General features: G+C 48.8%; 1 protein-coding gene and 1 long non-coding RNA gene across 2 annotated transcripts in view; one reads left to right on the forward strand and one right to left on the reverse strand.

Moving 5' to 3' along the window:
- Positions 1-27718, forward strand: part of camta1a (calmodulin binding transcription activator 1a) — a 267228-nt gene that overhangs the window by 196283 nt on the left and 43227 nt on the right. Inside the window, 1 exon segment of the mRNA XM_062459401.1 lies at positions 10215-10286. Coding sequence (XP_062315385.1) covers positions 10215-10286 — 72 coding nt within the window.
- On the reverse strand, positions 12539-17180 carry LOC134018980 (uncharacterized). The gene is made up of 5 exons (XR_009929966.1): positions 16194-17180; positions 15548-15617; positions 14811-14878; positions 14075-14142; positions 12539-13109 (listed from the first exon to the last, which is right to left on the reverse strand). It is a non-coding gene; the product is annotated as an uncharacterized LOC134018980 (long non-coding RNA).

Here is a 27718-nt window from a genome sequence, read left to right on the forward strand (position 1 = left end):
TTGTTGACATTATGGGGCTTGTTGTTTCTCTCCCGTCCTGCTAATCCCTCCGCACAGTGCAGCCTGGCCAAATTGGGGGTGTTTGGCGCTTCAGGGGCTGTGGGGGCGGATTGAAGGGGGAGAGAAGGAGAAATGGGAGACAGACAGAGGGAGAGAAGAGGAGTGTTCGGACTGATAAAGGATTTCCCCGGCCTCTGAAGTAGAGAAGACTGCTCCCTGTGGCCGTGGAAACGACGGGACGGCTATCAGTCATTAATTGGGCACTGTGGCTCGTAATGAAGAGATGTCAGATAGTGTGTGGAGGAAGAGGGAGGACGAGAGGGAGGACGAGAGGGAGGACGAGAGGGAGGACGAGAGGGAAAAGGAAGAGAGGGGAACCCAGTGCACTTTAATGCTATGTGTATTAGCAGGTGTCTCTGCCTAATTTCACGCCTCTATGAGCGAATGTGCACCCAGACTATCACCACTTCCCTACCCTGCTCTCCTTTTCTTTCTCATCTCTCTCTCTCTCTTTCTCCATCTCTCTCTCTCTCTCTCTCTCTCTCTCTCTCGTTTCTCTCTCCATTTGGCTCTTTCTCTCTATTTTCTCTCTCCCTTTCCCCCCCCATCTCTCTCTTTCTCTCCCTCCATACCTCTATCCCTCTCTTTTCCAATTTACGCGCAACCGCATGAACCTTGGTATGAACCTTCCACATGACTGGCTGATTTGGCGTGTACAGAGTGAACCTTCCCGTTGACATGAGCAATGGCAGTGTGCGTCTGCAGAGTAGGCTACATGGCAGACCAAATGTGCATCCTAAGCACTAAAGGCAGCCATGGTGACAGTTAAGGAACTAGAGGGCCCAACCCTTCCATCTGTCTGCCCCATGCCTGGTGATGTAGAGTGATAGGCTGTTTGCTCTCTTAGTGCCCTCCTTCTAGCCCATGGTCCTGACAGCCATTGAATATGGACAAGAAGAAGAAGCGGGATGGGGGTTGTGTGTCAGTGTGTGTGTGCGTGTGTGTGTGCGCGTGTGTCTGTGTGTCAGCGACCTTCCGGGTCCCACTCACATGCATCCCCGCAGCAGCGAGGAGGGAAATGAGTTCTGATGCAGAATGCCCTCCCCGGCCCCCTCGGGCCATCCTCCTCACCCCCTCTCGCCCCCCGCCCTCACCCCTCGCCCCTCACCCCCTGTAGCCTGTGTTTGTGTAGGGAAGATTAAGCTGCTCTGACGAAGCTGTGTTTACAAATATGCAGGGAGAGAAACAGGCCAAGCGACGCTGAATAGGAATAGAATACAAATTGCTTTTTTATCTCTCTCAGGGCCAAGGCGAGAGAAAATGTGTTTGCGATTGTTGCTCCTCCGCCTGTGAAGGATAAAGCCTGTGCACCAGGTTTGGGCTTCCTGTTAGCATTCACTGTAGCCTCTCTCCATCCTCCTCTCTTCTCTCACTCTCCTTCTCTTCTTCTTCATCTCCTGCTCTCCATGCTTCACCCCTGTATTTCCCAGACAGGGAGTTTCCTTGGTAATCAACCCTCCTCCTCCTCATGTCTCCCTGATGGACACTCCTCTATCCTCCATATATGTGCTTCTTCCACCATCTCCCTTGCTCCCACAATCATTTTCTCCACCTCTCTTCCCCTCGTGATTCTATAAGCTGTGCATCTCTCTCTCTCTTTCTCTCTCTCGTGTTCTCTCTCTGTCTCTCTCTCTTTCTCTCTCTCCATCCCTCTTTCTCTACTGCGCTCCCCCAGTAGGACTTGCACTGTGATTTACAATCTCTTCCCGCCCCTCCTCGCTCACACAGGAGCTATCGGAAATTTAGAGTGCCTATAGATCATGTTGGGGAGAGGGGGTGTAAGCCTGTACTAATCGCCCCTAACAGAACCACATAGCGTACAGATTTGGGCTCTCTCTTACAATTAGACAACATGGCTTCCTGGCAGCACCTATGGAGGGGGGCAGGGTTTGTGATGTCATCAGTGTGTGTCTGAGATGGAGGCTAAAGAAGCCCATTAATGCAGAGGGTATGATTCCTCCTCCTACTTCACCTTCTCCTCCTGCAAGATCTGGCTATTTTATCTTCACCTCAGCCAGCCCAGACAAGGTTAATGGGCAGTCACACAGTCTCAAACAATGGCAGTTATGTTTATTAAGCAGGCACTCTTGAACTTAATGTATGCCCTGCCGTCTGCTTTGGAAGGAGGAGGCAGGCTGCCTGCCCCACAGTTGTGAACTCAGCTATTTTCGGCAATGTTGTAAGCACTTAAAACACCAGACCCAAATTTCCCTGGGGACCCAGTGGGTTTGCATACCAGATTTGTGTGTTCTTCAGTGACATTCTCCTTCACACCTGTCACATTTGGATTTGGCCTCATCCGCTCCTTCACAAGCCCGGCTGGACAGAATGTTGACTGAAAAGGGCCATGGATCCGAGACCCATGTTGTGTGTTCTGTACTTGTCATGTTGGCTCGGCTCCAGAACTTGCATGTGGGTTCTGCCTGGACAGAGAGAGGACGTTCTTATTCTCCTTTTACGCAGCTGTTTCCTGGTGGCAGCAAATGGCGGGCTCAAACTTGACCTATGACCTGCTGCAGGCAGCGAACATCCTCCTGATTGCCATATCCATTACCCCCTCTTAATGGAATGAAGTTTCTGTTATGGATGAGATCCCTAGCTTTCTAATGCAAACAAATACTCATTACTTATTTGGCTGGGAGCATCTCACATGCCAATTTTGGACAGGCAATCTCGAGGTCAGCACAGAGGTGAAGGAATAAGGAAGTGCAGTCCTAGATAATGATCCTTTTCCATTTGCTACTAACACACTACCTCTTACCCAACCTAGCAGCATACACTCATGACCTGCCTTGCGTGACACAATTGAATAATTCCACATTGACTATCCACTTCCTGTACCCTGCCGTATGGGAGATGGAATGGAGATGGACTGGAATGAAAGGCTAAAGGGATAAAAGTGTTAAGTAACGTTTATTTATAAGCATTGTATAATGCTACACATAATAACTAACTATACAATTATTGTTTCAATATTTCTAAACTATTGAAAACAAAACAATTAAACCCGTAGTCAATTAGTCAATGTGTTTTTTTATACAAATACTTTTTAGAAGGTGTATGATGTTTGCACATGCATGAGCACACACACGCACACACACACACACACACACACACACACACACACACACACACACACACTGCTCCTCTGCCGTCTCCAGAGACTGTGGGTGGAGGTGACAGGGGCTGCATCGTCGACAGCTGAAAGGGTTTCCATCCTTTCAAGCAGGCGTCAATGTGCTGATTGTCATCGCAGGCTGATGTCAAGGCCTTCACATGCTCTGTTCACAGAGAGAGACACAGAGCTTTTCACTGAGATGTGTTACGAAACATTATACAACAATATTCCTATGACAGCAACAAGGTAACTGGCAATAGTTATTTCTATTCATCTGCTTGTTTGCTTTGATAATCTACACCTCTCTGTGGAAGGATCGACAGAGAGGCCAGAGTTAGCAAAAGTACAGGACCGATTACTTATTGTGCGGGAGGCTTGAATCCAGACCTGGCTGTCTCCTCTGCGCTGTGTGATGCAACAGTTGTATGGGAGATGTAGTTTGGATGTTGATGAGGTTGTAGATAGTCTATAAAGATGTCATATGATACTCTGTACACCTCTTCCGCCTGTGTCTAACACTTTATTTATAGCAGGTGATGTCATGAGATCGATCAAAGAAAAGGCGTAAGCAGAGGAATGCATCAATACCCACACACACTCACAGTACACACACAAACACTTATACAAACTGTACACACACATACACAGACACTCACATCATCATTTCAGTTTACCGTTACAGTTTCCCTCAGAGATGGGCCGGACCCTATTAAAGGCTGATGATGAATATAACGTGTCCTATGATGTGGTGTAAAGTGTAATGTAGTATATATCGTAGTAGTTTGTGTGTGTGTGTGTGTGCGTGCGTGTGTGCGTGTGTAGGGAGTGTGTGTTTAGGTGTGTGTGTGCTTGGTGTGTCCTGTCCTGTTTTGTGCCGTAGGCCCCATGCCACCCCTCCATCCCATTAGCTGTGCCCAGCCCCTGCCTGTGTGTGCTTTAACCTTGGCTGCCGGGCTGGAGGAGAGAGAGAGTAATTCTAACCTTAAAAACCTGCTGATTAAAGCTAGTTTGGTGGAATTCGATTCCACTTAATGCCTTTGGCCCTGAGCCCGGCTGGCTGGCATTAGCATCAACAGACACTGTGTCTTCAGTCAGGAAGACAGACGTGCACGGCTCAACCCCTCCCCTGGCACGTGCACGAGCAGGACAGTGTACTCCCCATACAGTACCCCTCTCTCTCTCTCTCTCTCTCTCTCTCTCTCTCTCTCTCTCTCTCTCTCTCTCTCTCTCTCTCTCTCTCTCTCTGCTCCCTTCTCACTCTGTCCCACATACCACATACATTTCCCTACTTCCACTGTCTCTTCTCCTCTCTGCTTCCTTGCTCTGAGGGCCATGCGGGTGTGGTGTAGGGGAAAGAGGAAAGAGGGGGGGGGTGTCCATTCTGACTGCCTCGGCCCTGTTATTGTGTTGTTCTTGATCTTGATGTATGGCTGTGTTTACTGGTCCAGCGTGGCTAATTAATTCCCCTCTTCAGGGCCTGTTTATCAACTGTTTGTGTTTATTTACAATGAGAACGTTATTTTTAGACGCACCATTTCCATAACACTCGCGTTTTCTAGAGCATCATTTGTTTTGCTTTGTTGAGGATTTTCGGTTCATTTTTCATTTCATCGGTGAGCCCTGGCCGCCGCTGAGATGGGACAGATTTAGGAGCTCAGGCTGGTCCAGGAGGGAGTCCTGAGGAGATAAATCTGCAGCCCTCTGAATTTATAATGGATCATATCTCATCAACCCCAGGTTTACCCTTCAAATACACTGGTAGCAGTGGCATTAGAACTTTGTTAGCGCGTGGGTGTAGGACAAGCACAGAGAGATGGCCCGTGATAAAAGCTGAGGCAGTGATGTCAGGGCTGTAGTGCTGTGCAGAAGCTGTGTGCTCCTCTCCAGATCCTACATGTGGGGAGATATATTGTGGGCAGTCTGGGCGCTCTGCCACAGCGACAGACACTCCAGCTAATTAGATTTGGGGCAAACGATGGAGGCGGGCTGCAGGCGAGGGGAGGCAGGTGAAACGCGCAGCCTCACAGTATCGCCGAAAATGAGCTCATCCTCTAAAGTGGAAGTGGCAGTTCCAGTGGCGGTGAGTCATCTTAGCGTGCGCGTGCAGAGCTCGGAATCGGGGCGGATCGATAGTCATCATGGCTGCATGGATGGACAGGACAGAATCTTGGATGATCCATGAATCCATCCCGGATGGATCCAGAGCTTCTTCGCGATGGGGCTCAATACGACTGTCCAATGGGCTACTGCGTGGGCTATCAGCTATTTGTGCTGTAGTGCCCGAGGCTGAATCACCTGCCTCCGGCGTACACACATACACACACTTACACACACACCTTCACACGCTTGCACAACACACATACACACGCTCCAGCGCTACCTAGCCATCCTAATGAAGTGGTGAGCCTGAAGTGGTGTTAGCAGGTGGATGCCCATGTTAAGGAGTGTGTAAAAGCAGGAAGCAGCCGAGTGGATCCACAGCAGCAGGACATGAGGCAGACTGCTGTGCTGAACGCTCAGGCTCACACACTGGGGATATATGAGACCAGGCCCTGTCCTCGGAAACCTGAGAAGACAAACAAGACTAACATGAATCAATGGCAGGATAACCAATAAAAGGGAAGGTTAAGCTCTGGATAAGAGCGTCTGCTAAATGACTAAATGTAAGCATGGGAGGGGGGGAGAGGAGAGGGAGGGAGGAGGAGAGAGGGAGGGAGGGAGGAGGAGAGAGGGAGGGAGGGAGGGAGGAGGAGAGAGGGAGGGAGAGGAGAGGGAGGGAGGAGGAGAGAGGGAGGGAAAGGAGAGGGAGGGAGGAGGAGAGAGGGAGGGGGGAGAGGAGAGGGAGGAGGAGAGAGGGAGGGGGGGAGAGGAGAGGGAGGGAGGAGGAGAGAGGGAGGGAGGAGGAGGAGAGAGGGAGGGAGAGGAGAGGGAGGGAGGAGGAGAGAGGGAGGGGGAGAGGAGAGGGAGGAGGAGAGAGGGAGGGTGGAGGAGGAGAGAGGGAGGGAGGAGGAGGAGAGAGGGAGGGGGGGAGAGGGAGGGAGGGAGGAGGAGAGAGGGAGGGGGGGAGAGGACAGGAGGAGAGGGAGGGAGGGAGGGACGAGGAGAGAGGGAGGGAGGATGAGAGGGACATCGGGAGGAGGAGAGAGGGAGGGAGGGGGAGAGAGGGAGGGAGGGAGGGAGGAGGAGAGAGGGAGAAGGAGGGAGGGAGGGACGGACGGAGGGAGGGAGGGAGAATACGGAGGACTGAAGAGTGTAGATGCACGGCCAGGAGAGAGAAGGATACTGGAGAGACAGACTGCTGTTCCTTGGTAGTCTGGCATACAAATGGCGTAGAGAGGCAGGAAAACAGACAGACCAACAAGCGGGCAGGCAGACAGCCACGCTGACATACACATCCCAGACTCTGACAGTAAGATGTTGGCGTCGTCACGGTGTGAAAACAGCAAATTGCCAACATAAATAAGGTGCCACACTCTGATTAGGAGTGTCTTCACACATCATTATGATCTAATGAGAGAGTTCCCTCCTTCCTTCCTTCCTTCCGCTCTCTCTCTCTCTCTCTCTCTCCCCTCTCACTTTCTCTGTGTCTGTTTCTCTCTCCCCCCCTCAATCTCCGAGGGCCCGTCCTTCTTGATGGATAGCTGGGAGTGAAGCGTTGCCAGGGCGACAGGCGTGCCGTGGGCTGTGGCCTCCAGAGGCAGTTGGCGGGCAGCGTTGGCGGCCGGTCCTTGGCCCTGCCGTCATGTCATGTCTGGGGCTGCTGAGGCCTTTATTTAGACCAGGGTATTTATCACTGCCTGTCTGGCCTGTCTGGACCCTAACCCCCCCCCCCCCCCCCCACCCCACCTTCCTCACCTACCCCTTCTAAGCTCTTAGTTTACGGGGAGGGCGTGTTCAGGCCATGGAATAATGTCTGCCCTGTCTGACCAGGTGACCATTCTATCGCCATAGCCACCCTTTTGAGTGACACCTCCAAATGAATATGCTGCCTCAGTGTCTGACTTTGGAGGACGCCCGGTGTTGTAATTCTTTTCCGCATGTCTGTGATGACATGGGGTGAATACGTTATGAGACCCACTGCTTGTGGATTCATTCAAGACTGTGTGTGTATAGCATTCTCTTATTGTCACTGGGTGGCACCTTCAACACAATGGCAGTAATCCTTTTTCGAGTGCGTATGTTTGCACGCGTGTGTGTATGTTTGTTACCGTGGACGCGTGTGTTAAGCTCTCGGAAAACTGCACACACAGAGTTTTTGTTTTACGAAAGTATGTGTGTATGATTATGGTTTAATTGCTAGCTCTGTGGTGTGCTGTCATCTATCCGAGAGCAAAGACAGCAAATAATGGTTGTGCTGCTGTCTCTTTGTCACCCAGCCTGCCCACAGCAGCAGAAACACCAGCCAATGATCTGCACCTTGAATTACTGATAAGCACTTGAGTGTGCTGAGCATTGTGTATGTCGGGGTGCTCGTGCACTCATAAGTGTCTGGGTGTGTGTGTGCATGTGTGTGTGTGTGTGTGTGTGTGTGGGTGTGTGTGTGTGTGCATGTGTGTGTGTGTGTGCATGTGTGTGCTTGTCACACTTGGTTTGCCTGTGAAAATGTTTGCCTGTAGATCCATGCTTTTGTTGACGTGCGCCTGTGTGTCAGTGTGTGTTCTCTGTACCGTACCATGCGACGTGCGTGTGTGTTTATACATGCATGTGTGTGTGTGCGAGTGTGTTTGATGCCTATATCAGCGCTGACAGGTGCAACAGTTGTGTTGTGCTTTAAGCCGCTTGTTTGTGTCTGGCACACTGCTCACAGAAACAGAGTACACAGAGGCAGGCAGAGCAGAGCAGAGGCAGGCAGAGCAGAGGCAGGCAGAGCAGAGGCAGCCAGAGGCCTCATTTATGCACTCAGTCCTGCTAGTCACACACTGGCCTGCCTGCTTTTCTCCCTGCCTGCCTGCCTGCCTGCCTGCTTTTCTTCGTGCCTGTGCCCAAAATCAGGTCCATTCAGGACCGTGTAGTCAGGACATGTAGTCCACAGCATACACCATCAGCCACCATACGGCAACAGCACATGCTGTGGCTCACGCACAGCACAGAACAACAAGACTCTGTAGCCGACTGTAGTCTTCACCACAGCACTACTGTACACACCCACAATGCCTTATCACTGGAAGTTTAAGTCGTCGTCCCCCCCACCCCCCAATTTTTGGGGGGAGTAGACTCAGTAATCTTTTTGTCATATTAGAGGCTGAATTCCAAAGTGGGATTTTGGTGGAAGCACAGTCTTGTGGGTTTGGATGCTGAACTTGAGTGGGAGGAAGTTTCTGTCTATTGCCAGGCAGGAGTAATGGATGACAGTACAACTGTGAGAGTGGGTGGAGGCACACATTCTATTCCAGACAGCAGTAATGGATGACAGTACAGCTAAACAATGAGAACAGAAGGAAGTCTGCATGCCTTCACCCTCCACACACCCTCCACACACCCTCCACACACACTCACATGGAGCTGTAGAGTGGCTCTGGGATCATTATAACAGAGCTGATAGGAACAATGGAACACCTGGGGAGACTTGTGTGTGTGTGTGTGTGTGTGTGTGTGTGTGTGTGTGTGTGTGTGTGTGTGTGTGTGTGTGTGTGTGTGTGTGAGCATCTGTGTGTGTTTGTATGTGTGTATTTGTAAATGCGTCTCTGTATTTTTGAATGTGTGTGTGCATGTGTGTGTGTGTGTGTGCTGTTGAGACATGTGATGGCCCTCTTGCACTGAGCCCAGTCTCTGGCAGTGCTTTGGTACATTGGTATAATTAATCAGACTGTTTGATGTTAGCAAATGAGTGTTTGTACAGACCCAGTTACTCTGTAGGCCTTGCTCTGTTTTAACTAGTGTTTAGTTAAACAAGTTGAACACACAACTCACTTCAAGGCTCTCATTTATCAGCAGGTCCTCCAAGCAACATAACCCAACCTCCACGTGCCCCCCGCCCCTCCCATTTGTTCCCATCTACAGGGCCCCAGGAAAACCTTCTTACCCTATTGAACAGGCTGACATCAAAATAATGAGCCTGTGCAAGCGTGTGTGTGTGTGTGTGTGTGTGTATGCGTGTGTGTGTGTGTGTGTGTATGCTTGTGGCTCCAGCTGTGATTTTTCCTTCCTAAACAAACAGATCTAAGGTATAGTGGCTGAACTCTCAGTTTGATGTATTTCTCATAGTGTCAGCCTCCTTGTCTTAGAGCAATCCCAGTCTATGATCTGACTGGTGGGTAAAGAGCAGGTAGGACTGGCGCTGTTGATGTAAACAAGCTCAGCAGCCGGGTCAGTTCCTCAGCATCCTGGGAAACGTAGTCCTGGGTCCCTCGCAAAGAAACTGAGGGGGAGAGAGAGGGCCAGGTAGGGTTTTGGGACACGTGCAGCTCAGCTACAGATCTACTGCAGCCTCGACCTGTGACTGTGTGTGTGTGTGTTACACTTTGCTGTGCTCTGCTGCTGCCGGGTGAAAAATGCTTCCTGGCCCCTCTGCCAGATACTGGGAGGCGTTATCAGCTCTGGCTGGCTCTCTCCACGGTAACGAGCCCCCAGGCACTGTATTATCTGTTTACGATAAGGATATTAATAACACCACGGTTTAGTTACGCACCGCATTGGGCCCCGCGGGGGGGAGAAATGGAGGGGGGGTGCGGAACACCTGAATCATCCTGTCAGGAGGCCCCTCCAGGCTCCAGGGTGAGGGGGGGGGGGGGGGCGGGGGGCTGATGGGAGAATGGGGTAGGTTCAGATTTGTGTTAAGGCTGGGACAGAGACTGAGAGAGGATGTGGATGGGTCTTGATAACCTGACCTCTCCACTGCAACCGGGGTCAGCAAGCCAGGTCTCCTCCTCCAGGTCACTGCCTCTAAGGACAGCAGCCTGGCCATCTGCCCACTCCAGCTGTGCTCATCCCTGGGGAAGGGATAAGGAATACGGGTCAGAGGAAAATCGGTGTGGTACCTTATTGTACAGTATTGTGTTGGTAACATGCTGTGTGTTTCGTGTCTCCCTCCCTGCAGTGTCTGTATGGCTGCTACGTCCACTCCTCCATCATTCCCACCTTCCACCGCAGGTGCTACTGGCTGCTCCAGGTAAGCGCCCTCCTCTCTCTTTTGCACACACCCACGGCTCACTGATATGTACACTCCTCTGTGAGGCCTGTATAGATGCCAGTCTGGACAGATCCCTTCCAGCGGCAAGCTTTCCCGCGTGTTGTGCACCAGACGCCTCTAGCTCACTTCTTTAGAGCCTTTATGGCCTTATCTGGCTCCGTCATCCGCTTTCTGATGAGAACAACCCCCCCCCCCCCCCACACCCCCTCCCCCCCCGGCAGCTACTGCCGAGCCGTCGCCCCCAGTGAGAGGGCTGTGGAGAGGCAGAGATGGGCTGTAAAGCGGTGATGGAGGGGCCCATTGTACGGCGCTGTAGTTACTGTGCACTGTGAGGCTCGCTGCAGAGTGGCTGTAAACAGGGCTTTGATCACCCTCCATCTCATCATGCTAGTTTAGCATGGCATCCATTATAGGAGGCAGGCACCTCTCCCTGTAGCACACACACACACACACACACACACACACACACACACACACACACAGACGTGGTAGAGATGGGGGTCGGGACGGGAGCTTCCTTCGGTACTGTATGGCGAGCTGCTCCAGTCCTTTGATCTAGTTCTATTTGACACCTGTTAGGGGAAGTCTTTGTTATCTTGTGTTCTCTTTCTGAAGTTATGTGGAGTTGCCCCTCCCCCCACCCCCCTCTCCCACCTCCCCTGTTAGGAACTGTGAGTTCTTTCCAGACTTACTCAGGCCTAATGGATCCAGGCAGGGAGATTAGACATAACCCCAGTGCCTAGTGGAAACAGATCAAAGCTAGCCCCAACACCGCACTCACACACACACACACACACGCATGCACACACACACACACACTCACACGCCGGGCACAGTGGTAAGTGGCCATGCCTCAAACAGTGCTTTTGTTCACCCAGGACGCACATGCACATCAAACTGAGATGTTCTCTGCTGTAGCTCTCTGCTTTACTGCAGCTCATCAGCTGTTAACCCCAGGGCATGGAGCCTGCAGCCTGCCCTGCTCTGTTTCACTCTGTTACTGTGCTTACCCAGCTTATCTCACTAGTAGTATCAGCTCTCTGGTAGCCAGCCAGCTAACTCTACACACATGAGAGACTGTAGACTCCACCACTGAATAGGCAATGACAACCAGAAATGATTTCACCACTGGCTTTGTTGTGGAGTCGAACTCCCAGTGTGAGTGTCTGTCACGGTAGACAGCTTAATAGGGAGCGCCTCTGTGTACAGGAAACAGGAACATGACGACACTGAAAGTAACTGTTCTCCATCTCCCAGTGTTCCCTTCAGAAGTCTCCCAGCCCCACCTCCTATTACACAGGCTGCGCCGCTGCTGCGCCTCCCCCTCTCACACACAGCTGTCCACAGCCATCACCCTCTCTCAGACTGATGGTCAGGACAACCCACCCTCTCCCTCTCCCCCCCACCCCCCTCCGTGGCCTGGTCCCAGTGTCCCCTCCACTGTGTCCATATGAGATTTGCGGCGCCACTCTGTCAACAGCGGAACGTTGGCGAGACGGGAGCTCCCAGAGCAGGAACAGAGAAAAGGTCAGCAGTGAGTGAAAAATGTAAATAAGCTGCCTTCCAAACAGCCACGGACGTAGGGATGAAAATAACTCTACACTGTAAAAAAAAATCACGTAAAAAAACAGAGAAAGCACTGGCAGCAAAGTTTCCAGACCGATTCTGTAAAATTACAGTAAATAATCATACCACAAAATTACATGTAATAAGCTGTAAAAATACAGTGCATGGTCTACAGCCAAAATGAATTAAATTACAGTTTAGTACTGTTCTTAAATGTTAATTAAACCGCAGAAAAACAAAAATACTATGTTAAAATACATTTAAAAACAACTAACTTTAAGGTTAATCTCCGTAATTTTAGGGCATTTGTTTGTTGCTAAATGAAACATTCCTGTCTATTTACAGTAATTTCTTATGATTTTTTTATTTTTTTTGTATAATGACTAAGAAGAAATGTATAAAAACGCAAGAAATACATAAACCCCAAGACAAATGTCTGTAAATTTACGGTATTACTCAGTCAATTTAAAGAATTTATAGATATAAAAATGTTCATTGGACAGTGGAAAAACAAGCTTAGTACATAAAGATAGCTACATTTACGGCCAATCAATGTAAATGTAGGCTTTCTAGTAGTTAATTTATGAAAATGCCCTGTGTACCAACAGTGATTCCCTGTAGAATTGTGGTTGTGCCAACAAAAAAAAACTACAACAATGTATAAATACTGAATATGTACTTTTAATCAAAAAGGAATGTCAGCACATTTACAGTATTAATCAGTCAATTTAAAGAAATTATAGATATAAAAATGTTAATTGGACAGTGGAAAAACAAGCATACTTAAAAAACAGCTACATTTACAGCCAATCAATATAAATTTAGGCTATCTAGTGGTTAATTCATGAAAATTGGTCCAGCATTGAGCAAGATTGCTGTGAACCGGGCTGCAACGTTATATAGGGCAACTGTGCATGGTCAGTTAGTGTCACTAAAAGTTCTGTTTTTGCAGCTGACAGGCTCATATTATTAAGTGTCTGATGCTGAGGCTCCATGATGATCTTTTGAAATGCCTCAAAGGTGTAGCGGAGCTTTGTAGGGTGCTGCATGTTCAAGGCATAAGAGCCCAAACAACATTGCAGAAGCAAGTGCTACATTCTCAAGATCTTGAAGCACCATCACACCTTCGAGGACTATCCTGACATCAGAGGGTTCACTGCTGGCAGTGTCTTTCACAACATAGATCCCCACTGTCGTTCTCTCCATGGCACTGAGGAAATCGGTCTCAGCCATTTCCTGGTCAAAAGAAAAGATACAATTCTTTAATGATATGTTCAGCATCTTTTCACTTGGCTTGAAAACAACCGGTTAATAATTTCTACCTTCCATTAAGGACAAACCATATCCGAAAATAGTTTAAAAAAAAACGTAAATAGATCCGATGCCCCACTGTTTATGACCTCCGACCCAGGCAAAGCCGCTGCAGGATGAAAGGTAATGTTTTCTCTTCAATTTTTTCAATTCAATTTATTTGATCAAGAGGGACAGTGTACATTCATGAACATTAAAATGTAAATGCACCCAATTATATCCAAAAGGCTAGTTTCCATTGGCAGTCTTCCTTCTGTGTTTGAATGTCGGTCTGTATGTGTGTGAACAGGATTACGAAAAACTACCAGCCCGATTTGTATGAAACTTGGTGAAGGGGTGTAGCATGGGACAACATAATTCTGACCATGATTCGTCATTAGGCTCCTTAACGATCAGTGCAAAAGAGCTGCAGTTCCTGTGCAGAGACAGGAGAACTGAGCAGAACAACCATCTCTCCACCTCTCCATCGCAGCCATAGCCCACCTGAGAGGTCACGACAGTTAGCCAGACTCGTTAGATCAGAGAGGTATATTAACATCGCATCGTTTGAGTATCGTAAAAGTCGAGACTTCAGGACCCCGGGTCTGGACTGGATGGAATCCTACAGAGATGGCGTTCTGTCAGAGTCTCCTATGTATGCACAGGAACACTGAAGCAATGTAAGTGTCTCTTTTTAGTACAGGTTTACTGTGCAACACTAGTTCACTCCCATGTTAAAACGTTGCTAAAACTCATGATTACCGAGATCAGATTGTTTTTCATCGCCGTAGGTTTTGTGTTTTGAAATACATGCAAGTGAATGTCTGTGACAGAAAGAACCTCCATCAACGGTCTTGACATAAACAGTCCACACAACAATAATGGCAATTGCAATTTCATGTAGTACTCACCACAAAAACTTGGGCCCACGGTTACAGAGCTGACTCCAGGTGACAATGTAGTGTGAGAAAATGTAAATCTGCAGCAACAGAAAAACACAAGTATCATGCAAGCAATTTCTCCCGTGTGAGTGTTTGAATGTCGGTTTGTTTGTGTGTGAACAGGATTAAGCAAAAACTACCAGCCCGATTTGTATGAAACTTGGTGAAGGGGTGTAGCATGGGACAACATAATTCTGACCATGATTCGTCATTAGGCTCCTTAACGATCACTGCAGTTCCTGTGCAGAGACAGGAGAACTTAGCAGAACAACCATCTCTCCATCGTAGCCAAATCCCACCTGAGAGGTCACGACAGCTAGTCAGACTCGTTAGATCAGAGAGGTATATTAACATCGCATCGTTTGAGTATCGTAAAAGTCGAGACTTCAGGACCCCGGGTCTGGACTGGATGGAATCCTACAGAGATGGCGTTCTGTCAGAGTCTCCTATGTATGCACAGGAACACTGAAGCAATGTAAGTGTCTCTTTTTAGTACAGGTTTACTGTGCAACACTAGTTCACTCCCATGTTAAAACGTTGCTAAAACTCATGATTACCGAGATCAGATTGTTTTTCATCGCCTTAGGTTTTGTGTTTTGAAATACATGCAAGTGAATGTCTGTGACAGAAAGAACCTCCATCAACGGTCTTGACATAAACAGTCCACACAACAATAATGGCAATTGCAATTTCATGTAGTACTCACCACAAAAACTTGGGCCCACGGTTACAGAGCTGACTCCAGGTGACAATGTAGTGTGAGAAAATGTAAATCTGCAGCAACAGAAAAACACAAGTATCATGCAAGCAATTTCTCCCGTGTGAGTGTTTGAATGTCGGTTTGTTTGTGTGTGAACAGGATTAAGCAAAAACTACCAGCCCGATTTGTATGAAACTTGGTGAAGGGGTGTAGCATGGGACAACATAATTCTGACCATGATTCGTCATTAGGCTCCTTAACGATCACTGCAGTTCCTGTGCAGAGACAGGAGAACTTAGCAGAACAACCATCTCTCCATCGTAGCCAAATCCCACCTGAGAGGTCACGACAGCTAGTCAGACTCGTTAGATCAGAGAGGTATATTAACATCGCATCGTTTGAGTATCGTAAAAGTCGAGACTTCAGGACCCCGGGTTCTGGACTGGATGGAATGCTACAGAGATAGCGTTCTGTCAGAGTCTCCCATGTATGCACAGGAACACTGAAGCAATGTAAGTGTCTCTTTTTAGTACAGGTTTACTGTGCAACACTAGTTCACTCCCATGTTAAAACGTTGCTAAAACTAATGATTACCGAGATCAGATTGTTTTTCATCGCCTTAGGTTTTGTGTTTTGAAATACATGCAAGTGAATGTCTGTGACAGAAAGAACCTCCATCAACGGTCTTGACATAAACAGTCCACACAACAAAAATGGCAATTGCAATTTCATGTAATACTCACCACAAAAACTTGGGGCCACGGTTACAGAGCTGACTCCAGGTGACAATGTAGAGTGTGAGAAAATGTAAATCTGCAGCAACAGAAAAACACACGAGGGCTTCACTTAACCAAACTTAAGTTAGCCTACACAATTCCCCTAACTCAACATTACTCAACAAAACACCCCTATTTAGACAGTTCTCTGTACAGCGGCACTTTGCCAGCTCCACAATTAATTATCTAATGAATTAACATGCTTTTATCAACTATGTACAACACTAACATTGAACAAGTGCCTTCGTTTTTCATAAAATATTTCCTACCGACCTAGCTAGCTAGCAGCTAACATTATACTGAGGTAAGAGGAAAAAAATAAAATCAACATAACGTTATAGTAGAGATGGTCTACAAAGCCACACATTAGTCATGCAGGTCATAACGTTAACCGAATTTTAGGATTGCAAATGGCAGATTTAATTAACTGACATTAGATAGCTAACGCTAGCTGAGCTCTATAACCCCTGAGCTAGCTAATAGTCACTCTAAATAGCTAATGCTAACGTCAGCTAGCAATTTGCCTTCAGTTTGGTAAAAGTCCATTCCGTTTTGACAAAAAAAGGTTGTGAAAAACATATAACGCACTATATCAGCTTAACATTAACGTTACCTCTGAATCTCTTTGTCTCTTCTTCAGTCAGTATAATTCCTGAATCCTATAACTTCTGGAGCAGCTGAAACCTCCATTCTTCTCCGGTTTTCGCGCCATGTGCGGCAGTGACAGTTGGGAGAAGCAAAGTGCTACTGCTACAACCACTGCGCATGTGTGAACCTTCCTCATTCAAAAATCAACATTCAATGTTGTCTCCGAGATAAATATTTTTACTGTCCAATTTACTGTCCAATTATTATATTGGACAGTTCATTGTTGATTTCACAGAGTTTTCTGTTTACTAGCATTAATAACAATAGACTTACTGTTTCTAATCTCCTAGGAAATTCCTTGACAGCCCTGAGGCAGTAGTCATCCCATCCCCCAACATAAATTTGGTCACACCATGGGTCACACACTGACATCTTTCTTATTGCATTTGTACCCCTATATGTTCGAAAAAATGTACATCTTTCCAAACCAAGCACAAGTCATATCATACATTTCTGTGTTGGTTACAGGGTAAATTTGTGCAACAAATAAGTTACTTTTTTATAAACTGGGGCTTTATCCCATGACTTGTCCAGATCATATGCTGGACTAAAAGGTTGGTGCCAAAGTGAAAGGTTTTACTCAGAATGCATTTTATAGTGGCCCCAATCGCAGAGTTACTTTATGCATAATTTTGTGGAAATGACCAGAAAACTGACATTAGGCCTATTTGCGTTACAAATCCTACCGGCCAACACAATGGTAAAGTATTAGAAAACTAGAATAATGTTCTTAGTGTTTTGGACACTGTGCATTTTTGGATATGTGTTAGCAAGATAACCTACCACTATCAGTAGTTAAAATAACCTGGTGACCTTGTGTAGCCAGAACAACCAAGAGCTAATGCTCTTAAGACAGTGGAGATGTTTGTGGACTACTAAGAATACAGCCCCAGTAAACCCTGTGGAGTCCTTCCGCTTCCTGGGCACTATCCTCTCCCAGGACCTCAAGTGGGAACTGAACATCAGCTCCCTCACCAAGAAATCACAACAGAGGATTTACTTCATGCGGCAGCGGAAGAAATTAAACTTGCCAAAGACAACTATGGTGCATTCTACACAGCCATCATTGAGTCCATCCTCACCTCTTCCATCACTGATCTGTTATGATCAGATCATCCATCGGATGATACGCTGCAGTCTGCTCTTGTCCTTGGCAGTGGCAGCAGCGTATCATCTGCACTGCTGAGAAGGTGATCGGCTGCAATATGCCTACCCTCAAGGACCTGCACACCTCGAGGACTCTGAGGCGAGCGAGGAAGATTGTGGCCGACCCCTCCCACCCTGGACACACAGAAGACTGCGGTCCATCAAGACCAAAACCTCACGTCATAAGAACAGTTTCTTTCCTTACTTACAATAGGTGCTTACATTTACAGTTAAACAACTCTAAGTAAACAAGTACAACTCAACTATATATTGTACTAAAACATAACAAAGTTCTGTTTAATGGGCAATGATGAATAGAACTTGTATCCACCATCCATTCTTGTGAAGACAAATACACCTCAACCATGTCTCAATAAATGTATGTTCTCTATCTCCAAGGAGGATAATGTGCATGGCAGCATCGGTTTGTCTAGAAGAGATCCAGAAGTCAAGAGCCCCAGAGTCCCCTGAAGTTCATGAAGGTCACAGACTCATAGAAAGACAGTTGGCTATTGACTATTATGTTGGCATTTTTTTTGTTTTAGAGCTGTTAACACAGTAATTAACAGACCATTGTCTGTTTTAAAAATTTCAACACAGCACTTTTGATACTGGCCCAATGTTTTTGTAATATGGAATAAAAGGTGTTACATAAAGTTTAGACTCTTGATTATTTTTTTTAAACGTGAGGCAGGCTTGGTGACAATACATGCATTGAAGTCATTAAAGAGGCACTGGACCATATAGATATTTCTGTCCTGCCAGGGGAAGCATGGGTGCATCCTTTCTGCTGTTTATTCCCAACAATAAATTACTTTTGTGTCTGTACAAATACTACTAATTAGTTTAAAAAACATAAAATCACAATTTTAAAGAAAACCCAATGACCAACGATTTCTGTAATTTCACATGCATTTCTTCATTATTATTAACCTGAAAAAATCTGTTAAATATTACCTCCCATTTAATGTAAAATTACATTTGAATCTGTACAATTACAATGAATTGTCATTACATAAACATCATATTCATGTTATCTTAAATTAAGGTAAAATGCCTGTGATTTTAAGGGTGTAACATTTATTTGACATCAAATATTGGTAAATCCGCAGGCATATCATTGTTTTATGGAAAAAGAGGAAATATCTGTAAAAAATACAGTGCATTTCATGGTAAAAAAAACGGTTATTTTTTACAGTGTAGTCGCAGACGGAGGACACGGAGAGGAGGGGGGGGGGGGGACAGCTGGGGTGGAGGAGGAAGAGGCGGAGAGGGTCATGATGAAAACAAAGCATGGACAGCTAGTTGGAGAGAGAGTGTGGGACCAGAAGGGAAGGAGAAAAGAAGGAGTTGAGAGAGAGAGGGAGAGAGAGAGGGGGGGGAATCGGGAGAGAGACACAGAGGGCCCGATCTTGCACCCAGCGCAATTGACTTTGTCAACGACGCAAGTATCATTCCTAGTTTGCACTCGACGCAAAGCTGACTTTTCCCTCCACAGACGCACGTCGAAATGACCTTGCGCTCCCGTGGGCGGTTCAGCGAAAAAAGCAGGCGTGTTCTGGCGCAAAAGTTCCCTGGTGCTATTTTGCAGTTTCCGAAAAACAATTCCGCCACTGACCAGGAAAAACGTGGTCTAAAGTCAATGGCGCATTATTCAGATGCTATTTTAAGGGCGCAAGCTTGGTCCGTGCACACTGCTGGCGAGGCCAGGGTCTTCTTTCTGCGAAGCTACGTTACATTGTTTTGATTTATGGCGTGTTACATTTCTTCAATGATTATAACAAGATTTTCATGAGAAAACTCTATGTATGTGAACATGATTTGTAACAATTGTGCCAATTTTCTCCCACGCCTGTTTAACCGAAGCTAATTTGGGTGGGTTTCTTCTCCCATCTCCATCAGAATCAGAATTCGGTTTATTCGCCATGTAGCCTATGTTACACAAACACGGAATTTACTGTGGCAGGAAGGTGCAAACAATAAACATAAACGGGTCTTAAATTAAGTAAAAAAGTACAATAGTTAAACTAATTCCTAGAACCAAACAATTTAAAAAATAAAATATAGGGTAGGCTATATAAAAATAAGAATAAGAATTTGAATGAGCAGCATGAGCGGGCAATTTAGTGCAATGAGAAAACTGCTCTGCCTTTCCCATACAATGTCACTTGTCTATCTGTTACGGCCCTGACTAGAACGTCGGTCTCCTTGGCTGTGAACCGCTCCTGGCGTGCGCCTGGCAAATCCGCCGTTATAATAGCAATCCGCCATGGAAGAGCGCTGCTCTTAAAGGGAATGTGAGATGACGCTCTGATTGGTTTATTGCACGTAACGCCCAAACCACACCCATTAGTAATGTAGCTACTTCGGACCTACCCATTTTAGATTTGCGCCAGGCGCAAAGTCATTTATACCGCCGGCAAAATAGCAACCGAGCCGGAGTCCCGCCCACAAAGTTACTTGCGCTTTGCGGTTTGGTACTTGCGTTTCAGATCGTCAAAATAGGGGGGAGAGAGTGCGTGAGGAGGGATTTGGCCTGTGGGTGTCTGCCTCTTTATCCACTCTTTATCCAGTCTTATTGAGTCAAGGTCTAGGTAATGAGACAGGGGAGGAGAAGAGGAGATGAGAAAGCAGACCTGTGAGACCCTAAACCGGTCTCTCCCTCTCTTTCCTCTCCTCCTCTTTTGTTCTTTTCGTCTCTCCTGTTCAATCTGTTCATCGCCACCTTCACCTCGCAATGGTGTCGGAGCACTTTAAAACGGTCTGGCCGTCCCTGCAAATGACTGAGAGCGAAGAAAAGTATACCTTCACAATTATCTAGGGGTGGCAACCAATGAATTCAGATTGCAGCCGCGCCAGAGAGATGCTGGAAGCAGACTGTGTGGACTGGCGCTCGCCCTCCCCTCTCTCCCACCAAAAAACAAAAGTTCCCATTTCAATTGGCACTGCGCAAAATGGTCCTGTGGGGGAATAATGCTGTTGAATTAGTGTCATACCGGAGCACCCTCGCTGTGCACACACGCACACACACACTCATACACACACCCTCTCTCTCCCCCACTCTCTCTCCCTCTCTCAGTCCTGGTCGCTCCCCTGATTGATTCAATCGCTCCATGTCCCCTTCTCTTGTTTAGTGCTAATCGAATGTAATTCCCTGCCTGTGCCTCTCCATCACCGCAGACAGCAGGGTTTGTGCTGCCCGGCAGGGCCACAGAGGTGGGGATAATGATGATATGAATACAGAGGGTGAGGGGGGTCGGGCGGAAAGGGAGTCTGTCTGTGGAGAGTGTTCAATATCCTGCACTGACCAGGAGGGGAGGTGGGGGTGGGGTGAGAGAGAGGGAGGGAGGGAATGCCAAATCAGATAATGAAATGAATCATAAGGTGGGAAGTAATGCTGAATCTCACTCTCTTGCTCTCAGAGTAAGGGAGTGAAGGCTCTTTGGGGAGTTGATCTGACGCTGTCCATGGTGCTGAAAATCTGCTCTGTTCGTCTTTACTGATCTCTACTCATCTTCAGAGGAGTTTGACTGTGTGTGTGTATGTAAATTCAGAAATGTCAGACGCCATCAAAAGCCTTTGAACTCTCCCTTTACTCATCCCTGATAACTAGCCCACCAATCAAACGCTGAAGATCAATACACACCTGGCCAAGGCTGCCAGCTGATCACTAACCCTACCTTGGTTCTCATCAGCCTGAACACCATGAAGGGAGGAAGGCTCCTCACTCTCACTAATACATCAGGAGACACTGAGCAGCATCTCTCCAGGGTGCTGGGGTGCTGACTGACTGGAAACTTGGCCTGAGATGCATGCAGACTACAGACAGGTGTGCAAGCAGAAGGACAGGCAGACCTACAGACAGACAGACAGACAGGCAAACAGACAGGCAGGCAGACAGGTAAACAGGCAGACATACAGACCGACTGACAGACAGACTGGTAGACAGGGTGGCTGAGGTTTCTCCTAATCTTATATTAATTGTATGAATCTGACAGCAATCAGTGTATTCTTACTGCCTACATACAGATTACTCTGGCCTTGGTGCTGAGAGGAGCGGAGCTGTGGTTCAGACCAGACCAGATCAGACCAGACCAAGCCAGAATATTTAAATGGACTAAATTATAGATGAGGCCAAATTCCTTTAGATTGATTTCACAGGGAGGACAGACGTAGGCACTTTGGCAGTGAGAGGGGTGTGTGCTATGCTAGCTAGACGGGCGGGTGAGTGTATACCTGTGTGTGTGTTCAGGTTGTGTGTGTGTCCATGGCAGGCCTCTACTGTCTGGGGTGTGTGGTGGAAGATCATGGAGCTCTCAGCAGCAGGCTGCTCCTGGCAGGCCCGGCACTTTCTGCCATGAGGAGAACAGATGCTGCATGAAAGTCCCATAGGCTCTCCTCCCCTCCTCTCTCATCCTCTCATCCTTCTCTCTCTTCCTCTCCTCCTTCTCTCTCTTCCTCTCCTCCTCCTCTCTCTTCTTCTCCTCCCCTCCTCTCTCATCCTCTCCTTCTCTCTCCTCCTCTCCTCCTCTCTCCTCCTCTCCTCCTTCTCTCCCCTCCTCTCCTCCTTTCTCCTCTCCTCCTTCTCTCTCTTCCTCTCCTCTCATCCTCTCCTCCTCTCTCTTCCTCTCCTCCTCCTCTCTCATCCTCTCCTCCTTCTCTCTCTTCCTCTCCTCCTTCACTCTCTTCCTCTCCTCCTCTCTCTTCCTCTCCTCCTTCACTCTCTTCCTCTCCTCCTTCTCTCTCCTCCTCTCCTCCTTCTCTCCCCTCCTCTCCTCCTTTCTCCTCTCCTCCTTCACTCTCTTCCTCTCCCCCTTCTCTCTCTTCCTCTCCTCCTTCACTCTCTTCCTCTCCTCCTCTCTCTTCCTCCTTCTCTCTCTTCCTCTCCCCCTTCTCTCTCTTCCCCTCCCCCTTCTCTCTCTTCCTCTCCTCCTTCTCTCTCCTCCTCTCCTCCTTCTCTCTCTTCCTCTCCTCCTCCTCTCTCCTCTCCTCTCCTCCTTCTCTCTCCTCCTCTCCTCCTTCTCTCTCTTCCTCTACACCTCTCTCCTCCTCTCCTCCTGCTCTCTCCTCCTTTTCTCTCTTCCTCTCCTCCTTCTCTCTCCTCCTCCTCTCTCTTCCCCCTCTCTTGCAGACACTCAGAGACCTAGCCCCTCAGTCAGAGTCCCTTTCCTGCCCCCTTACTCACCTCTCCTGATACAGCCTAGTTTCCCTCACTCACCCCTGCCTGTCCTGGTGTGCTGAGGCTGTCCTAGAGGCTGTCCTAGAGGCTGTCCTAGAGGCTGTCCTAGAGGCCGGTAGAGACAAGCTGCTGGTGTAGGTCTGCAGCCCTCCTGCCGGACCACGGTCAGACAGGTTCTGTGTTAACAGAGCCTAATCTAGTGACCCACGGAGTGACGGGAGGGGGGTAGGAACCCCAGAGACAGACAAACCCTTCCCCCTCTTACAGACAGACGTCTGTGCTGCGTGGCCACTTCGACCTTTTCTGCAGGCCCGCCGCTCCAGCCCACCGGCACGGCCAATTATCAGGAATCCCCAGCCGCATTCGCCGTGCCATTTTCACTCGTAGCTGCGCAAGGGGAAGCCGAGACAGAGAGAGGCCGAGCCGAGACAGGGAGAGGCCGAACAGAGACAGACCGCTTAAATTATTCAGCTTTCCGGAAAGGTTAAGGCTGTGAGAATGAGCAGAACTGACATTCACCCAGTTACTGGGTTCTGCCCAGCATCACCTCCTCAGCTATATGTATGGACACTTCCTCTGTTCCAGCATGTTAGTGGAGCCAACAGTCCTGTCTGCTCCTGTTAGTCCTACTTTCACACAGGGCAAACCAGCCTTATCAGTTCCCAATACAGGACGAGTGGAGGAGGTCAAACTCCTGATAAGAAGCCCTAAGTCGTGGAAGTGTATTAGTAACCTCAAGTATTCTGGTCTGATATCATACGCTGATATCACATGACGATATTAATATGACTCTCATGGTTGTCCTTCCTGTAGTGTCTGCCAGTCCCTGCCCCTGAGTGAGCTGTGTTTACCTCCTGAGCGTGTGTGTCGGCAAGCTCGGCCAGATCAATCAGATCCAGCAGTGCCCACTGGCACAGCGCCCGGCCATCCTGCTGCTGCCTGCATCCTGGCCGTGCCCGTGCCATGTTCCTCGTCTGGCCATGTCACGTTGTTCTGTGGGATGGCTCGGGAGAATGTTTGTGTCTGGGTCCTTGCCTCGTTGCCACGGCGCCACGCTGCAGCCCAGCCCACAACGGTCACGTCTAACGAGCAGAACTGTCTGATTTGTCCCATGCTGATTACTCCTTAGAGCCCCAATTAGGGCCAGACCAGACTGACATCCCTACACGTTCACTTGGACATGTCATAGAGAAAGAGAGGAATGAGAGAGATGGGGGGGGGGGGGGAGAGGACGAGAGAGAAGAGGAAGTGGAAGGAGGGAGGGGGAGAGAGAGAGCGAGACCTGCCGGCTGAAAGGGAGAAAGTGTCTGCATGTAGTCGTTGATAAGGCTCGACTCATCAACCCTCCACCAGATCGATCTGAATTCCACTTTAACCCTCTACCTCTCATCAGCATACAAAGCATGTCAGACTCCGATTGCAGTTTTTGTAATTGTCAATTTCACTGGGAGGAACTGATTTTTCTGGATTGGATGTGAAGCGGTCAGCTGAGCTGGGGGGGGGCTGGTTCTGGAGGGGCTGGTTCTAGGTGTAGGAGACCCTGGGCGACCCGTGCTCCAGGCCTGATGAGGAGAGGGGAGGAGGCTCCCTCAACACCCTCTTATCGCAGATGAATCTCAGATAAATGTAGAAAGTGCTTGTCAGCAACTGTTCACCCTTCAATGTCTTTTCTCTCTTTGTGCTCAGTGTTCTTTCATGGAAAATGTAGTTCTTTCTCACTTTCCTCTCAGTGGGGGGCAAGGGAGAAGAATCAACTTTGAGGTCACGAAAAGGCTACAGAATCAAACCTTCTGTTTTCTTTAATAGTTTGGGTAGATGGCATATTGTACAAACAGGCTTCAGTAGAAACGCTCCTCTCCCACCCACTGCTGTCTGAATGCTCCTATACCGACCTGAGGAGATGGAGGGATGGGGAGAGCAAGGCAGCTCCACATAAAGAGAGGAGGGAGGGATGGGGAATGAGAGATGGGGTTTAGGGGGGCATTGGGAGAGGGGGGGGGGGGGTGAGAGCTAAAAGATGATATAATTCGGTACAGATCAGGAGGTGCAAACGAGCAGCGCATATCACCCTGCGTTAACGAGCTGCCTCATAAATTACCACCGCCTGGTGTGTGTGTGTTTGCGTGCGTGCGTGTGCAGGCGCTAGGGTGGGACTTGTATAGTGTAAGCCAAACAGTGAGATATAACACTAGCCTGAGCATTATTTACTGTTTTTCGACACACACATACACACACTTAGTTACCACAGTGGGCCCTAGTGTCTCGTAGCAGCATACTGTGTGGTTGCCAGAGGCTCCCCCCCCCCCCCCCTACGGAGGATGAAAGGTAGTCGATAGACAGCCTGAGGGCCTCTGGTCCCCCATGCACACGCCAGAGACAGACCAGGGGTCAAGAGGTCAGCCACTACAAACAGCCATGACCTCTCCCAACCCTCATGATATCCTGACAGTCAAGTCAATCAGAAAGCACAGCCCAGTTTTATCGAGGAGAGCAATATTTGATAGTATACAAACATTGATTTAATGCGAGTGCATATCTGCGACAGACATGCACGGATAAAACTACCGAGACAGACAGGCAGGCAGGCAGGCCGGCAGGAACACTGACTCCTTCTATGTTTCTATTCCTGGAGGGGAGAATATACATTCCTATTTTAGCCAGGAGCCTCACAGTAGGAGCAGAGCTTTCATTGGCTGGACTCTAAATATTGCATGACTTCCTGATGTCAGCGGGCTGTCTGAGGGGCTGTCTGGCCTGGTATTAACCTGTCCGGATAAATCAGGAGCTCACCCAAGTCTGTTTCTCGACCCTTCCTAGCTAGCTCAGTCCCTCCTGCTGCGTGCCTCTAGCCCCACCTCTCCCTCCAGCCAGCCCCACCTCTCCCTCCAGCCCCACCTCTCCCTCTTCATCCCCGCCTCTCCCTCCAGCCCCACCTCTCCCTCCAGCCCCACCTCTCCCTCCAGCCCCACCTCTCCCTCCAGCCCACCTCTCCCTCCAGCCCTACCTCTCCCTCCAGCCCCACCTCTCCCTCTTCATCCCCGCCTCTCCCTCCAGCCCCACCTCTCCCTCCAGCCCCACCTCTCCCTCCAGCCCCACCTCTCCCTCCAGCCCACCTCTCCCTCCAGCCCACCTCTCCCTCCAGCCCTACCTCTCCCTCCAGCCCCACCTCTCCCTCCAGCCCCACCTCTCCCTCCAGCCCTACCTCTCTTTCCAGCCCCACCTCTCCCTCCAGCCCCACCTCTCCCTCCAGCCCACCTCTCCCTCCAGCCCACCTCTCCCTCCAGCCCACCTCTCCCTCCAGCCCCACCTCTCCCTCCAGCCCCACCTCTCCCTCCAGCCAGCCCCCCACGCTGTGCCGCTTCCCAGCATCAGCACACACCTTGTGTGTGTGTGTGTGCGTGTGTGTGTGCTCTGTAATCCTCTGCCAAGGGCCCTAACGTCACACCCAGCCTGGCAGGTGACAAATAGTTTTTTAATTGCTTGCACCAGGAAAATCATTAGTCTCTTCCCTTTCCTTGGTGGGACTAGGCAGGTCGTGTGTGCAATAATAATAGCTTCAGTCCCGCTTCCCGCCTGCTATTTTTAGCTTAGGTATTTTAAGGCCCCCCGTCAGTGTGTGTGAGTCTGTTCGACATGTACCCTGTGTGTCTGTGTGCATGTTCCGTGTGTTTGTGTGTGCGTGCATGTGTGTGTGTGTGTGTGAGAGAGAGGATGGAGAAGGTTGTGTGTCTCTCAGAGAATGTTTGTACTGCCACTGTTCTCTGTCTCCAGACTCAGATCTGAAGTCCTCTACACTACATACAGGAGTCTGTCTGTCTGACTGTCTGTCTGATTCTCTGACTGGCTGGCTGACTTACTGGCTGGCTGGCTAGCTCCTCCCCTCACAGTATTCCTGGTGCCATCCACCCTATTGAAGCCATATGAAGCTGTTCCAGAGCAACCTTGCAAACTCCAGCTGTTTCTGGTAGAATTGTGCTTAGTGGTGAGATATAATATTGATTTTCTTCCCCTGGTGCCCTTGCCATCCCAGTGTAGATATTCACCAGTACTCAGCATCAGCTCACTCAGAGCAGGGTGTGTGTTTGTGAGGAGATACTGACCCCATATGTCCACAATGAAAACACAGCCTGACTGCTGTATAAACAGAGTGGGGTTTTAGAGAGAAAAAGAGAGCTTTTGACTGCCGGATGACTGATTTGATTTTTATGTTTTGTATGAGTTGTTGAGTACTTTAATGGATGTGTGTTTATCCGCTTGGTTGTTCGTGCGTGTGTGTGTTTGTGTGTGTTTGTGTCTGTGTGCAGGAAATGTGAGCCAGTGCGGATGTTTGTCGGCAGGTTCTCCTTTCATAGGTCTGAGTCCCAATGGGGAGTCCTGTTCATTGTACCTCCACAGCCCTTCAGATCTACCTCTCTCTCTCTCTCTTTCTCTTTCACTCTCTCTCTTACACGTGCTCTCTCTCTTTCTCTTTCACTCTCTCTCTTACACGTGCTCTCTCTCTTTCTCTTTCACTCTCTCTTTCTCTCTTTCTCTCACTTTCTCGCTCTCTCTCCATACCTCATACAAACAAACACACCATCTCAGAAGCAATTTCTCCGTTCTCTCTGTGTCCAGGAAGGAACCCAGGCAGAAGGCTCTCAGCCTCTCTCAGCCTCTCTCTCACACACACACGTATACCCCCACACACACACACATTTAGTTCTGCCAATCCCTCCACAGGGAAGGGTCACGCCTTCTATACACACTCTGGTACAATCTCCCCTCTCTCCCCCTCGCTCCTTCTACCCCTCCCTCCTTTGTCTTCTCTTCAACTCTCTAAAAAAATTCCCCCCCCATCCCCCCGAACACGCACACGTAAACACACTACCTCCTCTCCAACGCTGATATTTCACCCCTAACTAGATGATGAACATTCATCCAGCATGTAGCAGCCAGCGTGGAGCCATACCATGGTGTTTGGCCCAGTGGCAGAGCTCCCCAGCCCCTCTCTCCATATTCATCTCTTCATCCTTGTTTGACTAAGTAGCGTCCGGCGTGGCCAGCGTTGCTTTTGGAGAGGGCTGGAGCAGCTCTGGAGCCCTGCGTGGGCTGCTGGAGCCGCTGGGGCTTGGCACACAGACACAGCATATGTTCCTAGGCTGCTCCACTCACTCCTCTCCTCCGCC

Source organism: Osmerus eperlanus, chromosome 4, assembly GCF_963692335.1.
Source record: "Osmerus eperlanus chromosome 4, fOsmEpe2.1, whole genome shotgun sequence".
Classification (NCBI taxonomy): Eukaryota; Metazoa; Chordata; class Actinopteri; order Osmeriformes; family Osmeridae; genus Osmerus; species Osmerus eperlanus.